This window comes from Carcharhinus amblyrhynchos, chromosome 8 (genome assembly GCF_965287045.1).
Source record: "Carcharhinus amblyrhynchos chromosome 8, sCarAmb.v2.hapA, whole genome shotgun sequence".
NCBI classification, from domain to species: Eukaryota; Metazoa; Chordata; class Chondrichthyes; order Carcharhiniformes; family Carcharhinidae; genus Carcharhinus; species Carcharhinus amblyrhynchos.
Window position 1 is genome coordinate 87811584 of NC_137331.1, and position 14229 is coordinate 87825812.

Here is a 14229-nt window from a genome sequence, read left to right on the forward strand (position 1 = left end):
TAAGTAGTTATTATAGTTTAATAAACCCTCCTTGTTGTTGGAGCCACGTTGAGATATCTGCTGTTATTACACTAGTGATGAGGAAAAACTATGTCAGTCATCAGGAGATCACAGTGAGCAGTTAGAGAGGACAAAAGTGATTGTCAAAGTCAATATGGCTGGTACGGTGGCACAGCGTTAGGGACCTGGGTTCAATTCCTGTCTTGGGTCACTGTCTGTGTGGAGTTTACACGTTCTCCTTGTGTCTATGGTTTCCTCCGGGTGCTCTGTTTTCCTCCCACAATCAAAGTTGTGCGGGTTAGGTGCATTGGCCATGCTAAGTTTTCCCTCAGTGTACCTGAACAGGTACCAGAATATGGCAACTAGGACATTTTCACACTAACTTCATTGCAGTGTTAATGTAAGCCTATTTGTGACACCAGTAAATAAACTAAACCACCACAGATGTCAAGCCTGAGCTGATGAGTTTGCCTTTTGCTTTTGCCAGATTGGATTCATTGGTTACAAAGAACAAAGAACAACCCAGCACGGGAAACAGGCCCTTCGGCCCAGCGAGCCCACGCCGCCGCATCCTCCTACACCTACCCTGCCCTGCGTGTATGCGAGTGGAACCCCTAACTTAGCCAGATTCAGGGGAGAATAGTGTCAATTTGGTAAACCAATCAGCCTAAGAGCACATCTTTGGGGTGTGGGAGGAAACCGGAGCGCCCGGAGGAAACCCACGCAACCACAGGGAGAATGCACAAACTCCCACAGACACAGGCCCAAATCCATGTATCTGCACAGCCAGCAGTGCTAGTCACTGAGCTGTTGCGGCGCCTGTCTACCGGTCCAGGATCAAGCACACACACCGACACGAAGTACTAGGCCACTCCCGGAACCTCCAAGAGCAGCCCACGCACGACCCACTGTGTGCATGCCCCTCGTTTGCCAACAAGGTGGACCGCCACCTGCGGAATAAAAAGACAAAAACGTTAACATGTAAGTCTGCATTTCCGGTGTCTCCCGAGTCTCTGACCCTATTTAATACCCCCTACTAAAACCCTCCATCCTTGTTTCGCTCATGTGTCTATCTAAGTAAACCTTAAACAAGTCCAACGTTCCTGCCTCCACCACCCTACTCGGTAGCGTGTTCCATACCCCCACGACCCTCTGCGTGAAGACCCTTCCTCTCATATCCAAATTATACTTCTCCCCCCTCACCCTTAGATCATGACCTCTCGTAATTGTACCCAATCTAGGGAGCAGCCTATCACTATTGACTCTATCTATTCCCTTCAGTATCTTATATACCTCTATCATGTCTCCCCTTAACCTCCGTCTTTCCAAGGAGAAAAGTCCCAGTTTCTCCAACCTTTCCTCGTAACTCAGTCCTTCCATGCCAGGCAACATCCTGGTAAACCTCCTCTGCACCCTCTCCAGAGTCTCCACGTCCTTCCGGTAGTAAGGTGACCAGAACTGGACGCAGTACTCGAAATGCGGTCTAACCAACGTCCTGTACAACTGAAGCATTAGACGGCAGCTCCTATACTCTATACGCCTTCCTATAAAGGCTAGCATTCCATAAGCTTTCCTCACAACCTTCTCTACCTGTGTCGCAACCTTCATAAACTTGTGAACCTGCACTCCCAGGTCCCTCTGTATTTCTATACTCCTAATCGGTCTACCTTTTATCACGTAGCTCCTCTCTGCATTACTCCTTCCAAAATGCATCACCTCGCATTTGTCAGGATTAAATTCCATCTGCCACCTATCTGCCCAATGTACCAACCTATCTATATCCTGCTGTATCACCTGACATTCCACCTCAGTATCCGCCAATCCTGCCATCTTGGTGTCACCCGCAAACTTGCTGATCACACCACGTACGCTCTCTTCCAAGTCTTTTACGTATACTACAAAGAGGAGAGGTCCCAGTACTGAGCCCTGCGGCACACCACTGGTCACTGGCCTCCAGCCCGAAAAGGTCCCCTCAACAACTACCCTCCGTCTCCTATTGCCCAGCCAGTTCTCAATCCACCTAGCTACCTGGCCTTGTATCCCATGCGCCTTAACCTTTTCTACCAGCCTACCGTGAGGGACTTTGTCAAACGCCTTACTGAAATCCATATAGATGACATCAACGGCTCTCCCATCGTCAACCGTTTTTGTCACCTCCTCAAAGAATTCTACCAGATTCGTAAGGCAAGACCTCCCCCTAACAAAGCCATGTTGCGTATCCCTAATCAGATCGCAACGCTCCAAATGCTCATACATCCTACCCCTAAGTATTTTTTCCATTAATTTTCCTACCACCGATGTCAAACTCACCGGCCTATAATTTCCAGGGTTTCCCTACTACCTTTTTTAAACAGCGGTACAACATTAGCCACCCTCCAGTCTTCTGGGACCTCACCTGTGTCCAAAGAAGAGACAAAGATTTGCGCCAGAGGCCCAGCAATTTCATCTTTCACCTCCCTAAGCAGCCTGGGATAAATACCATCAGGCCCCGGAGCTTCATCCGTCTTTACGCTACCTAAAAGCCTTAGTTGTTGAAGGACCTTGAGTTGAGCTGCAGCATTCCACAGTCCAGAAGTATCCAGACTGACTGACTCAGTGAATGGACTTTTCCTTTGGTATCTCTCCCAAAAGAATCCCCAATTTGTATGAAAACTGGAGCAACTCCCGCTTTTTTTTGTGGGATTTTCAGAATGAGCCTCCCACACTCTGAGCACAGCAGAGTGCTCCAACAAGATTCAGATTGAAAATCTGAAGCGGGGCCTATTCCATTGGAGAGGCTGGCAGTATTACGCTAAGCAGACCACTGCACATGCTCTGATCTGTCAGAGCAGAGATCAGTATATGCACAGTGGCCCCGCACTGCCAGACTCCCGATCGCTGACCAGCCCCGTAACCACCTCATTGCTCGCCTTCCAATCCCCCAAACCCCCGATCGCTGGCCTCTTCGACCTGCCCAGCCAGTCCCAATGTGCCCCCCACTCCGGTCAGCTCCGATCTCCCGATCTGCCCTTAATTAGCCCCCCCCTGCAGTTCTGGCCGCCCCACACCCGGCAGTCCCTACACCCCCTCCTCCACCAGCAGCCCTAACCCCTCCCCAATCACCGTCCTCCTTTCCTCTGCCACTGATCCCTGTTCAACGTGGCAGTGGGACTCCCCACCCACACCTATCACCCCCCTAGGCTCTGCCCCAACAGGCCCCACCTCATCTGCCCCCACCCACTTGGCACAGCTTGATGCCTGGTGGGCAGTGCTAAGGTTTCCCTTGGGCAGCACCAGGGGCCCAATCTGGCACTACCAGGCTGGTACTGCCCAGAAAGCACCCCCTTACCTCTGACCTCCTGAGGGGGCCTCCATGGCCCTAGTTCTCTTAGCAGCCACTTGTATCCTGTTTGTGGGAAGCAGTTATAAGCCCCGCTGGAGTGAACCACTCCTGGTGGGATGCTAGCAGGCCCAGAGACTTCAGTCCTGGGCCCACTACTGAAATGCAAATTGCTATTTCAGTGTTGAAATCAGCTCCGCGCCAGAAATCTTTGCACTGGAAATGCACAGAGGCCGTGACACCCAGCAGGGAGCCGTGAAATGGCCTCCCCTAATGTCTCCTGGCCAGATGCGCTGCTAGGAGCAGCGTAGCGGGCGGGGAGAATCACCCTCATTGAGTCTGTATGCTTATGTGTAACAGTGTTTCTCTTCTGTTTTCACTCATAGGTAGACTCAAGAGCTGGGGGAGAAAGATTGTGGTAACATGGCCCCTTTAAGGGGTGATCCTTTGCAGGCCTCATGATGGGACCAGACGTTATGGAACGGTAGTGAGGGAAGCCGAGCCAATCGGGAGCAAAGGCTGGCATCCTAGGACTGGGATGACCTCATTGGAAGGCAGAGAGAAGAGAGCTGAGATATGCACATGATTCTGTCAGACCCTTCGAGTGTAAATGATTTTTATAGTGTAATAAACCCTTCTTGTTGTTGGAGACACATCACGTCACCTCCAGTTATTGCAAAAAAGTCCAATAAATCTTGAAATCCTTTTCTCATTTTTTTTATTCTTTTTTTTAATACCCAGACAAGGCCATACAAAACTGTTACATTGGTGTAGCTTTAGACCGTTTCATTTCTTTGCAATTTTCAACAACCCGAGCATTGAGGATAGATCAAGTATAAACATACTATAGCTTGGAATGGTGTGATTCATATAAAAGTACAAAAACAAAACAGCGGCAGCACAATCAAACTGGATTGTAAATATACCTCTACTTCAGTGAGTTTTGTATTCAACAAGAAAGATATAACCACCTTGGCACCCAGTGCCAGTGTAGAACACTTTCCAAGTCTCATGGAAAGCACAGATCTGATGCAGAACAACACACACCTTACTCTGCCCAATATATGCCTACTACAGCAGTTGGACTTTCCCTTTGCCACGCTAGCTATCCTTGTGGTCATTCTCTCTGAGATTTTCTGTTTTGTGTTGCACTAGGAGCTAAGACTGTTTGAGCTTATTTCACAAGAGATCCTCAAAGCCAGAAGAAAGAGGAAACTTTAATCCCATTAATTTGAACTCAGACATCACAGCTGTAAGAATAATGTGTTAACTCATTGCACCACCTGGCTCCAAAATGAATATCCTAGTAATCTGACGTAAAAGAACTATACTTGCAATTTGATTTTTATTCTTCCAGGGGTTCACTGATCAGTGTGGAACAGAGATATGCTGACCACATAGATCCATGTAGAATCATAGAAACCCTACAGTGCAGAAAGAGGCCATTTGACCCATCAAGTCTGCACTGACCACAATCCCACCGAGGCCCTATCCCTGTATCCCTATATATATTTACCTGCTAATCCCTCTAACCTAAGCATCCTGGGACACTAAGGGGCAATTTAGTGTGGCCAGTCAACCTAACCCACATATCTTTGGACTGTGGGAGGAAACCCATCCAGGGAGAATGTGCAAACTCCAGACAGACAGTGACCCAAGACTGGAATCAAACCCATGGACCTATGGACCTATGAAGCAGCAGTGCTAATCACTGTGCTACCATGCCACCCAGGTTGTGTGTGCTGATTTAATCTCAAATCTCTGGACATAGAAATCTTGGCCATTGACACTGAGATTGTTAGTAAAGACCTATTATCGCCCTGACTAGGATCCACTAACAGCACAAACCATAGATTGAACCTGGAGCCTTGTTGATTCACCTAGAACCATAGTTCATGTTCAATGACACATCACCTACCAAACCAGACTGAAGCACAACTTCAATTACTTAAATTTGACCGTGCAAAGAAAAGACTAGCAATGGGTTCCTATTTACTTGATGTTAGATACTGGGGGCTCCGTTCGTACATTTAAAAGGCTTAATGTGATCCTGGGTCAGTTGTAGAATATGCTACTCTTATAATCGCACTGCAAAAGCCAATACATTATTTAGCTGCCACATATTCATTTGAATGTAAATCATTGAAAAAGGCCATTCGCCCATCGAGCCTGCACCAACAACAATCCCGCCCAGGCCCCTATCCCCATAACCCCATGTAGGGCACACTCAACCACTTCTATTCTCTCTCAGGGCAACATTGCAATATTTTAGCACCATAATCCTCAAAAGCGAATCACAATTTGGAAAACAACATATTCAAAACATTTCAAATGTAGATCTCAAAGAATATTTACTCCTTTGCCCGCTCCAATGCCCGTGGCAGGAATTTTACTGCCCCACCTGCCATGGGAATCAAATTGGGCAAGGGACGGACAATGGAAAAGTCCACTGACCTCGGGTGGGATTTCACGGTTTTGGGAGGAGTGGGGCCATAAAATCCCACCCATTATGTGCAAGACAAGATAAATCTGCCACATTAAGATGGTTTGGTGTTGGCATTGTACAGTGATTGTCTGCATCAAACTTTCAGAGGTTGAGTGCATCTTTGTAAACCTTTATAATTTGGTTCTCTCTCTGACAAGTAAGTAAATCTGCTGATTTGACAACCAGACAGAAAAGGCCCTATTCAGTGAGATTGGAGAAGTTGAAGCATGCTATTACAGCATGGTGTCATAAAAACATTTAAGTAATGTCTAACTGACTAGTCATTCCAGTAGCCAGGTCTCATTGTACAATTAATTATCACCAGTCATCCCTGAGCACTAATAATAATAAGAAGCCCCATGAGAAGATTATGCACAGAAGAAAACAAACAATGCAGCAACAAAGGTCAATTTAGCAAATATTTTCATATTAAAATCATCACATTTAACCATAAGGAGAAACCACTGAGGTCAAAAATATATGCACATGCAAAATAAGCAATAAATCTACCCTGAACATGATCACAGAAGGTTACAAAGGAATTACAACAATCATTTTCTTAAAAACCTGTATTTGTCAATATCTTGTTGCAGCAGGAGCGTCATCGTTTTAGCCAATAACATTTCAATTTAATATTAACATAATGAAAGTTACTCAACGACAGCTGGACAAAAAAAGACACTATAATTCAAACATAAATCTTATTTACACAGCACTTTCTTTGGTATGAGGACCCAGAAGGAATATGAGGAAAAAGATGTCCGTGGAACACAAACGATCTCAACAAACAGCAAAGCCTATTTATCTGGCATGCGACTGAAACAATATATTTACAGCATCAATTTCTCCCACACCCTCACCCATTCCCTTCGCTGCTTTCTCAGTTTTTCCTGAAGGCACTGATGTTTGGCCGGATACAGCCCCGCCAATCCATCCAATATTCTGGACAAAAGCACCCATTGGCAGGAATTTTACTACCCCGCCTGCCACAGGAATCGGAGCGGGCGAGGGGCAGACAATGGAAAGGTCCATTGACCTCGGGTGGGATTTTACAGTTGTGGGATGAGCAAGGCCATAAAATCCCATCCATTGTGTGCAAACCTCGACAGTAATTGCTGTCAGGTTGGGTTCACCACAGTGAAAATCACGCTGAGCCCAAAAACCATGTCAGCGTCTGATGTTTACCCATGCCCATTTTTGCAGGGCAGGTCACTGGATAATATTCAGGAGTTAAAACCCTGGCTGCTTTTTCTCCTCTTTACTCCATTGGTGATTTTATCAAGTGCAGTGCATCCAACATTGCTCTTGCTGGGCTCACCTAACTCAGCCCTGCTCACCGATTGGAATATTTCTAAAGACGTATTTATAAAGTATTTTTCCTAACAAACATGAAAGACAATAGTAAGACTCGGGTCAAACTATTTCATTGCATGACTGTATTGTGACTTCACTAAACCTGAAATGGTGTGTGGCTTGTATCACTCATTAAACAAAGGTTCAAGCATTAACTAACTGGCTTAAGGCTGAAGCATTTAACAAAAATGTTGAAAATCTCGGCTGCTTCATTTTGGATGCCAAAATATAACTCATGAAGACAGTGCCCCCTATGTTAAGTGCAGAGGGTACACCAGCTTGTCCTATATGATTGGTCTGTCTTGGCATCACTCAGAACCATCCCCTTTTTTTACATATTCTATTAACTATAAAGGAAATAACAAAAATAGCCATTGTGCTATTTTGGCAAGAAATATTTGCAAACCAGCATCAAACAAATTTTAATTGCAAATAACTTTTTTTAAAAATCAAACAGATCCTAACAATAAAACTCCAAAAATGAATAAAAGCAAATTACTGCGATGTTGGAATCTGAAACCAGCTTTGACAAAGGGTCATCTGGAATGAAACGTCAGCTCATTTCTCTCCTTACAGATGCTGCCAGACCTGCTGAGGTTTTCCAGAATTTTCTCTTTTGACTCCAAAAATGAATAATTCTACAGTCACATTCACTCAAAATAAGATTCAAATTTAGGCTCTTGAAAGTGAGATTGATGAGTGGCATTCCAAATATTACACAACACTTTTATTGGCACAGTGGAATGTAATGAATACACTCTATGCACACATCCTTCTAATTTTTTTTAAAGGATTCTGCAAAATTCTAGTTATAAATAAATGTTTCTGGTAAAATCAACACCAAATTAAATTGCATTCAAAGTTTTGTCGAACATTAAAAAGAGAAGTGTTTGTGAAGGGATCTTCAAAGACTACAAGGTTGACCCTGCAAAATAATTTCCTTCGGGAGCAGTAGATATTCAAGTTTCTAGCATCGAGCTAGAGGTATAGCTTCTTTCTCATTCCGTGCTGCTTTGGGGTCTATTTTATCACTCTTTCTGCGTTTCGTTCGTAATAATACCACTGCGAGGATTAAACCTGTGGAAATATTTTGTGAATGAATGTTTATTATTTAAACCATTTTTCAACAAATAAGTGATATTTTAGCAAACAGAAATTCTTACTAAACCTGCAGCTTAGCTCTAGGCAAGTACATACCTATGACAGCAAAGGTCCCAACCAGTATTCCAACTGCAAGGGCTACTTTTGACGGTCCACTTTGTTCTTTTAGCGGAATGAAGCACTTGTTTCCTTCTACGCACTTACAGATATTAACTGAGGAGGAAAACAAAGAGAACCATATAAAATGCACACTTTTTAAATTATTTTACAGAACATGATCATCACTGGTTAGGCCACCCTTGCCCATCCCTAACTGTCCCTCAGAGGTTGGTGGTGAAGCACCTTCTTGAACCACTGCAGTCTGTGTAGTGTTACACCTACAGTGCTGTTCGGGAGGGAGTTCCAGAATTTTGGCCCATTATCAGTGAAGGAATATGGTTCCAGGTCAGGATGATGAGTGGCTTGGTAGGGGAACTTGCAGGGGATGGAGTTGTCCCCATGTATCCACTGCCCATGCCCTTCATGATGGTAGAGGTCATGGGTTTGGAAGATATTATCGGAGGAGCTTTGGTGAGTTGCTGCTGTGCTTCTTTTGATTGTACACACTGCTGCCACTGTGCATCAGTGGAGGAGGGAGTAAATGTTGAACGTGGTGGATGGGTTTCCAATCAAAAGTCCACTTTGTCCTCGATAATGTCGAGCTGAGTTAATTGGACCTGCACTCATCCAGGCAAGTGGAGAGTATTCCATCACACGCCGAAGTCATCACACTCCTTCATATATAGTGGACAGGCTTTGGGGAATCACAAGGTAAGTTACTTGCCACAGAATTCCCAGCTTCTGACCTGCTCTTGTAGCCCATGGTATTTATATGGCGGCTCCAGTTTAGTTTCTGGTCAATGGTAACCTCCAAGATGTTGATAGATAACACAACATTAATTAGTCAAATTGGGATGCTTTACGTACAAGTCTGATATCATCACATGACAGTAATGGGGTAGTGCACAGCATACTAAGAGGCTCATGACGAGGCTTAAGTGAGGCTTAAGTGCGACACCCAAGCCAATTATCAAGCCAACATGGAATGAGGAAAAAAAAGGGCTCATATCCTGCCACCTAGCAAATAATATTCTAGATATACTACGTCTCATACCTGAGTTTGAGGGAATCAATACTGGAGAGCTTGCTACACTTTTCTTTATCAGCCCTCATTATTCACTCACTCTTGGCAAATGGCTGAAAGATCATATACTTCATATCCAAGCCCATGCTTGCTGGGTCCACCTACAAGGTTGCAAGTATCACCAGCAACATGCAGGTTAGCAACATGTTACAGCTAGCTATAAGATGGTGCAGTTCCCTACTGTGACATATGCCAGTCAGAGAGACTGTGGACTCAGCCTAGATTTTGGGAATTATCAGACGGTCCAAAAGCCAATATGATCAAAACTTCTCTCAATGACCCAAGGAAGTGAATTGGGAGCCTGTGGCACCATAAAGATTAAATCGCAAACTTTACAATTGCTATCATCACATCATTAAGACAATGGCTGGAATTTTACTGCCCTGCCTACCACGGAAATTTGAACGGGTGATTGATTTTACAGTTTCAGGATGAGCAAAGCCGTAAAATCTCACCCAATGGCTCACTCCATACTTATGACATAACCAAGCTAAAGAGGCTATTGATAAAATATGTTCTATTTAAAAGATTTAACTCTCAGGTACAAATATATTCCTCTGCAAGTACAATGTGATAAATCAGACAGTGCCTTCATTGAATATATGTACATACTTCTTCATAAGGAAAACCAAATCTAAAAAGTTGAAATTATTTGAGTTTTTAGGTTAGGGACTTCCTTCCATACTCTTTTTCAATGTTCTTTATCATGAATGCGGATAGCATATTTATTTTTCTTTGGATATTTCAGATTTCCAGTACTTCCATTTATCCCCATCTTTCATTTTTGTTTCTCCTAACAATTTCTACGGATTTACTGACTCACACAAACCAACACAACCACTTTCACATTAAAGTGTTGGATAGTTTCTCAATCTAATGTCATCCAATAAAATTCATTTGCTTAATTTTGTTTGACATTGAACTAAACAGGAGTTTCGGTGTCAGCTGTAGATGAGGAGTGCAAATGCAGAAAAAATGCCTCACACATACAGCTAGACCGATTTCAGATTAGTATGAATAAAGTCAAAGAACTGATAAGAGGAAGAATTTTAGCAGGGAAAGGTTATAAAGGAATAAGTCATATGCTTTAATCATCCTTTCTTGAAGCCTGTCCTAGCATGCACAAACAGTAAGCCCTGCAGCCACAGCATCTACAGAGAAATGGCAACCAGAAGAAAAGACTGGGTTGCGACACAGATTTTTTGGCAAACGTAACACATAGACCAGCCAGAGGAATACAGATTTGAGAGTATCTGGCACACAACTGGCTGAACCATCCATTGCCAATCTGGCTTGATCATATATGTTCCAGCTGGCCACAATCTCTGCAGAAACAATTCACTATTCTAGGATCATTCTGCAGAACAATAACAACCTGTGACATGTTATCTTCATTATCAATCATCTCTTCAAACAGTCCTTTTCTGCTCCATCTATCCTCACAGTAAAAAGTGTAAGGAGCCTGTGGAAGTCTGTGTTAAATATATAAACTATTCAGTGAGGTGATTCTACTGCTACCACCCCCATTCATTGCCAACCAAAACAAACATCCCCTGAGATTTCGTCTGTCCTGAACCTGAAACTCCCCCATTCCTTTCTAATTCTGTCTCATCTTTTCATGGTCCCTCTGATGTTTCTAAGAAACTTTGACATACATGCACCACCCCCCACCACTCCCCCAGCCTGCTGAACCGCAGACATCCAATTTCCCTTTCTGCTTCTCAGCTTAGTGACATTGTCAATCCTTCCTTAGCTTTGGGCACTGAAGAGTAAAGGGTTAACATCAGGAATACCTGATCCTGATGTAACTGCTGATGTATCTATGATGAGCGTCACATGCCTAAGAGACTGAGATTTGGTGGGATGCAGAAGTACAAACTCAAGCAGAGTAAGAGATGTAGATTAATTTGTGTGGGTGGCATGGTGGTTAACACTGCTACCTCACAGCGCCAGGGACCCAGGGTTTGATTCCTGGCTTGGGTCACTGTCTGTGCAGAGTCTGCATGCTCTCCTCTCCATCTTGGTTTCTTCCTGGTGCTCCAGTTTCCTCCCACAGTCCAAAAGACAGACTGGTTGCTGTGCTCCTTAGGGTAACCTGAACAGGTACTGGAGTGTGACAACTAGAGGATTTTCATAGTTACTTCATTGCAGTGTTAATGTAAGACTACTTCTGATATTAATAAATAAACCAGTTTTTTTTTACCAATAACTGTCTATGGCAGCTTTCTTAGGGTAACGGACAAACTCTAAAGAAATCCAATGTGGACACCAAACTCAAGACAAAACAGGTACTGCCCCCTCTCCTTTCTAAACAGTTGCCTTCACCCCTTCCTCTAACTCTGCCCTTGCTAATTCCTGCCACAAGCTGCAAGCTTCTTTTCCTCTCCAAAATCCTTAAATGTGTCTTGCATCCATAATCTGTTCCCACCTTTCCTGTTATTCCTGATTTGAATTTTTCCAACCAGTTTCTTAGCCTTCCTACAGGACAGAAATGGCTGTAACAAAATTATTGAATTGAGGACCATCAGAGGATACATCAGGATATAGATCAGTTGGAGACTTGGCCGAAGAGATGGCAATGGAGTTTAGCCCAGACAAATGTGAGTTAGTGCATTTTGAAAGGCCTAATACAGATAGGAAATATACAGTAAATGGCAGAACTCTTAAGTTTATTGATAGGCAAAGGGATCTGGATGTACAGGTACACAGGTCACTGAAGGTGACAATACAGGCGGAGAAGGTAGTCAAGAAGCTATATGGCATGCTTGCCTTCATTGGCCGGGGTATTGAGTTTAAAAATTGGCAAGCTGTGTTGCAGCTTTATAGAAATTTAGTTAGGCCGCACTTGGAAATAGTGTTCAATTCTGGTTGCCACACTACCAGAAGGATGTGGAGGCTTTGGAGGGGGCACAGAAAAGATTTACCAGGATGTTGCCTGGTATGGAGGTCATTAGATATAAGGAGAGGTTGGAGAAACTTGGTTTGTTCACACTGGAGTGATGGAGGTTGAGAGGGAGACCTGATAGAAGTCTACAAGATGATGGCAGGCATGGACAGAGTGGATAGTCAGAAGCTTTTTCTCAGGGTGGAAGAGTCAATTACTAGGGGGCATAGGGTTCAGGGGCGAGGGGCAAGATTTAAAACAGATGTACAAGACAGATTTTGTACACAGAATAGTGGATGCCTGGAACTCATTGCAGGGACAGGTAGTGGAAGCAGATACGTTTGTAACGTTTAAGGGGTGTCTTGATAAATACATGAATAGGATAGGAATAGAGGGATATGGTCCCTGGAAGGGTAGGGAGTTTTAGTTAAGTCGGGTAGCACGGTTGGTGTAGGTTTGGAAGGCTGCAGGGCCTGTTCCTGTGCCGTAATTTTCTTTGTTCTTTGTTCTTTAAATTGTATTCTTTGTGACTACAACTATTTCATAAAATCCATAGAATCCTACAGTGCACTGACCACAATCCCACCCAGGCCCTATTCCCGTAACTCCATTTTGAAAATTCCATACGTCTTCCGCTAAATCCCTGAGGCACCCCAAATCCAAACTCGTTGTCATTCATTTTACACCATGTCACCAAGTGAAGATTATACCCCAAGATATTTGATTAATACTGCTGCCACTCCTTCTATCTTCCTACTTAATCACACCTTGAATACTTAGCAGCCAGAATTATTTGGTTCTGAATCCTGTCCTCGCTTAAGCCATGGGAAGAGTATTCTGGTCACGCTGGCCTCAAAACTAGAAAATCCCCTCCCTCCCCCCGCCGAGGTCATGGTCCTGTCCCTGCTATGATTCCCATGGAGGGCGGGATGTGAAATTTCCACCCCATATCACTATTAAAGCTTTTGTAAGGTGCGCCATGAGCTCGATCAGTTTCATTCATAATACTTTGTGAAGGTAAGGGCATATAACTCAATCCTGTCCCTGTCTGATTTTCCTGCTTTCCCTATTAATTTTATTACAGTCCAATCTATTCTACATTACTTTCTGCCAATCCCTGAGTTTCTCTCATTATTCCCCTTCTCCACTAGCATTAGTTACTCTGCCAATTGGCCCAGCTTGGTTCAGCTGAAATCTTGTTCATACTAAAGAGTCATAGGGCCCAATTTTACCATCAAGTTGTACCCGTTTTCAGGTACAAAAACTTGGTAAAGACGGGTGTGAGGCGAGTACCACAATCCACGCCTGCCTCCGCACCGGTTCCCCCTTTACCAAGGCCCAAAAATGGCTGCGATCGGGACCACGCCTGAAACAGGCACAACAGCCATTTAAATGTATTTGCATGCATTTAACATAAGGACATAAGAAATAGGAGCAGGAGTAGGCCATCTAGCCCTTCGAGCCTGCCCCGCCATTCAATAAGATCATAGCTGATCTGAAGTGGCTCAGTTCCACTTTCCCGCTTTCTCCCCATAACCCTTAATTCCCTTGTCTATCAAAAACCTTTCTACCCGTGTCTTAAATATATTTAGCGAGGTAGCCTCCACCACTTCAAAGGGCAGAGAATTCCAGAGATTCACCACCCTTTGAGTGAAGAAGTTCCTCCTCAACTCCAATCTAAACTAGCCCCCCCTTACCTTGAGGCTGCGCCCTCTAGTCCTGTGTCCTTTCTGAGCAGGAAGAATCTCTCTACCTCTACCCTATCCATCCCTTTCGTTATCTTATATGTCTCTAAAATATCCTCCCTCATCCTTCTAAACTCCAACGAGTACAGACCCAGTCTATTTAGTCTCTCCTCATAGTTTAACCCCCTCATCTCCGGTATCAGCCTAGTGAACCTCCTC

The 14229-nt window shown here is 44.1% G+C and overlaps 1 protein-coding gene across 2 annotated transcripts in view; it reads right to left on the bottom strand.

Annotated features, from left to right (window-relative positions):
- Positions 1–4020: 4020 nt before the first annotated feature.
- Positions 4021–14229, bottom strand: part of cdh17 (cadherin 17, LI cadherin (liver-intestine)) — a 97086-nt gene continuing 86877 nt past the window's right edge. For both annotated transcript variants that reach the window (XM_080194413.1, XM_080194414.1), the window contains exons 17-18: positions 8355–8471; positions 4021–8234 (exon numbers count right to left, since the gene is read on the bottom strand). In XM_080194413.1, the coding sequence (XP_080050539.1) occupies positions 8125–8234; positions 8355–8471 (227 nt within the window). In that variant the 3' untranslated portion in view covers positions 4021–8124. The remainder of the gene's footprint in view (positions 8235–8354; positions 8472–14229) is intronic.